Source organism: Vicia villosa, linkage group LG5 (assembly GCF_029867415.1).
Source record: "Vicia villosa cultivar HV-30 ecotype Madison, WI linkage group LG5, Vvil1.0, whole genome shotgun sequence".
Classification (NCBI taxonomy): Eukaryota; Viridiplantae; Streptophyta; class Magnoliopsida; order Fabales; family Fabaceae; genus Vicia; species Vicia villosa.
The window spans coordinates 139508730-139511310 of NC_081184.1; the positions used below are offsets into that span (position 1 = coordinate 139508730).

At 36.9% G+C, this 2581-nt stretch overlaps 1 protein-coding gene across 1 annotated transcript; it reads left to right on the forward strand.

Moving 5' to 3' along the window:
- The first annotated feature begins 813 nt into the window (after nucleotides 1-813).
- On the forward strand, nucleotides 814-1800 carry LOC131605584 (uncharacterized). The gene has a single exon (XM_058877926.1). It carries the CDS (start codon nucleotides 814-816, stop codon nucleotides 1798-1800), a length of 987 nt encoding a protein of 328 aa, XP_058733909.1.
- The last annotated feature ends 781 nt before the right edge of the window (nucleotides 1801-2581 follow it).

Consider the following 2581-nt stretch of genomic DNA (forward strand, 5'->3'; position numbering starts at 1 on the left):
ACAAGGGGTGCACACCTCTTGAATACCTTTGATCCTTTGAACCAAACACTAAACATCCTTCATAAAATCAACCAACAAACTCGTAGTTCTTTCGAACTACAATTGCTCTGATTCTTCCATTGAAGATATGTAGGCACAAGACTCAAACGTCTTGGCGAGCATAATATTAAAAAATCTTTTCTTTTTTCTCCCTAATAAAAAACCTAATTTCGTAGTCCGAACTACGATCGCTCTGACTTTCCCATTGCACGAGGGAATACGTAGGCACAAGATACAAACGTCTTGGCGAGCATAATAATAAAAAATCTTTTCTTCTTCTTCTTCTTCTTCACAATAATAAAAAACTAAAACTCCTTTTCCTTTTCCCTTTTATCGATTAATAAACTAAAGAACGCAAACATCACGCAAACACTCATTCATAAAACTAACTAAATGGGTCCCATCGAGTACGATGGAGGTGAGGGGTGCTAATACCTTCCCCTTGCTTTACCGACTCCCGAACCCTAATTTGGTTGCAATGACCATCTTATCCATTTGTTTTTATTCATGGGTTTTATTCGACATTTTCCCTTTCCTTTCTGGAACAAATAAAGATCGGTGGCGACTCTGTTCTTTTTCGAGTGTGTAGACACCTCGAGTATTTTTTTTAGCGCTACAGGTGGAACCGAAGATAAAAGAACCATAAATTGGGTTAGCTGGCACAATATCTGTAAACCCAAATCAGAGGGTGGTTTGGGTGTCAAACATATCGGCCATTTTAATAACGCGCTTTTGTCTAAATGGAAATGGCGGTTATTGAGAGAAGGGGCAGCGATGTGGAGTCTTATTTTAAAAGCTAGATACGGAGATGTTCATAAAGCTGTGTTTATGGGTGCAATGTTTAAGTCGGAAAAGAAACATTCAGTCTGGTGGAAAGACATGATGGTGGCAAGCATACATAATTCTAACTTTGTTGATTGTTTTGCATGTAACATTTCTTGTGGGCTAGGTGTTGGTAATTCTATACCATTCTGGTTTGGCAGATGGCTGGGTGGCAGTACATCAAAGCAGCTATTTCCCTTGCTGTTCAGCTTATCAAACAGTCAGCGCGGGTACGTGAGCGAAATGGGTTCGTGGCAAGGGCACCAGTGGTCTTGGGATCTTCACATAGAAGCTGGAAATCTTTTAGATAATCCACTTGCAGTCATGGAGGCCCTGGAGCTGGTGGAGATTTTGGCCGATATTAATCCAATAGTGGGAGGTGCTGATTCTTTTAAGTGGTGGCCTAATACCGATGGGATCTTTTCCGTGAAGAGCTGTACATCTTCCTTGAGAGAACATCAATTGGAGCGGGTGGTAGACGCAAATAGTTTAGCAGTGATAAAAAGGTTTTGGGATACTACTGTTCCATCAAAAATAAATTTTTTTGGGTGGCGTCTTATATTAAACCGTCTGCCGGTGCGTGACCAATTAGCGCATAGAAACATCATACATAGGGAAGAAGATAAGCTCTGTGTGTTCTATGCAGCAGATATCGAAGACATTGATCATCTTTTTTTCAAATGTCCTTTCTCCAAACAAGTGTGGACGAATATCGCTTTATGGCTGGATGTAAAATTGGTGGGTGAGCAGGGTGGATACATTCACCTGGAGCAGTTCATTTTAAGTTTGATTGGTAAGATGCCAAAGCAGAAAGTGTGTTTGGTTTGGTTAACAACAGTTTGGTCTATTTGGAATGCAAGAAACAACTTCATGTTCAACAATGAGGATGTTGTTCTAGATGAAGTTATAGTTAATATTAAAGTGGTTTCTTGGATTTAGTTAGTGATATGTGCTAAGACAGGAAAATGTAATCCGTTATTTTTCTGGTTCCAAGCACCTTTAGATATACTAAAAGGTGTTTAATGTCTCTGTTTAACTTTGTAATAGTTTTTGGGTTGTTGGTACTACTAGTACCTCTCCCAGCTTATTAATCAATTTGGCTTATTAAAAAAAAAACTCATAAGTGTAAGTTTAGCATTACTGTTGTATCTATTAATTGAACCATTTCAATTATCATTAAGCCAAAAATTTGAGACATGGACGAGTGGACGACAATGTTATGATCTTTGTTGTGCAAAGGTATATAGCCAAGGTATCTCCCTTGCCTTTTTCATCCTTTATTATCGTGTTTCAATTGAATTTATACTTAATGCTATTCGAATTTCTTACTATAAAATTATAGAGACGTAGACTAGTCCCTTTTTTTAGTAGGTTTTATGATTTGGCCACATATTTATAAGGTTAGGAAATTAAAGTGGCGGGTGTTTGAAAAGATAGTTCTGAAGGTGGTTGTGACTTGTGAGTTGAAAATTATTTGTAACTTGATTGAAAGCATTTTCTTTGAATATGTCTATTTTAGGGGTTTTTATGTGTCCATTATGTTGTGTGAAGTATTTTTTCAGGCTTACAGGAGTGAATTATTTGTAATGTTGGGAGATGAATTTCCAAACGCACCTCAAATTAAATTTTAAAGTGTTTTAAAAATATATATCTGAAAACATATTATTTATACTTAAATGTTAAATTTAAACATTATGTGATATTCTTAGAGATGCATTTC

What these genes read in the sequence shown, in the direction of transcription:
- LOC131605584 (XM_058877926.1), top strand. Translation starts at nt 814, where the DNA reads ATGTGGAGTCTTATTTTAAAAGCTAGATACGGAGATGTTCATAAAGCT.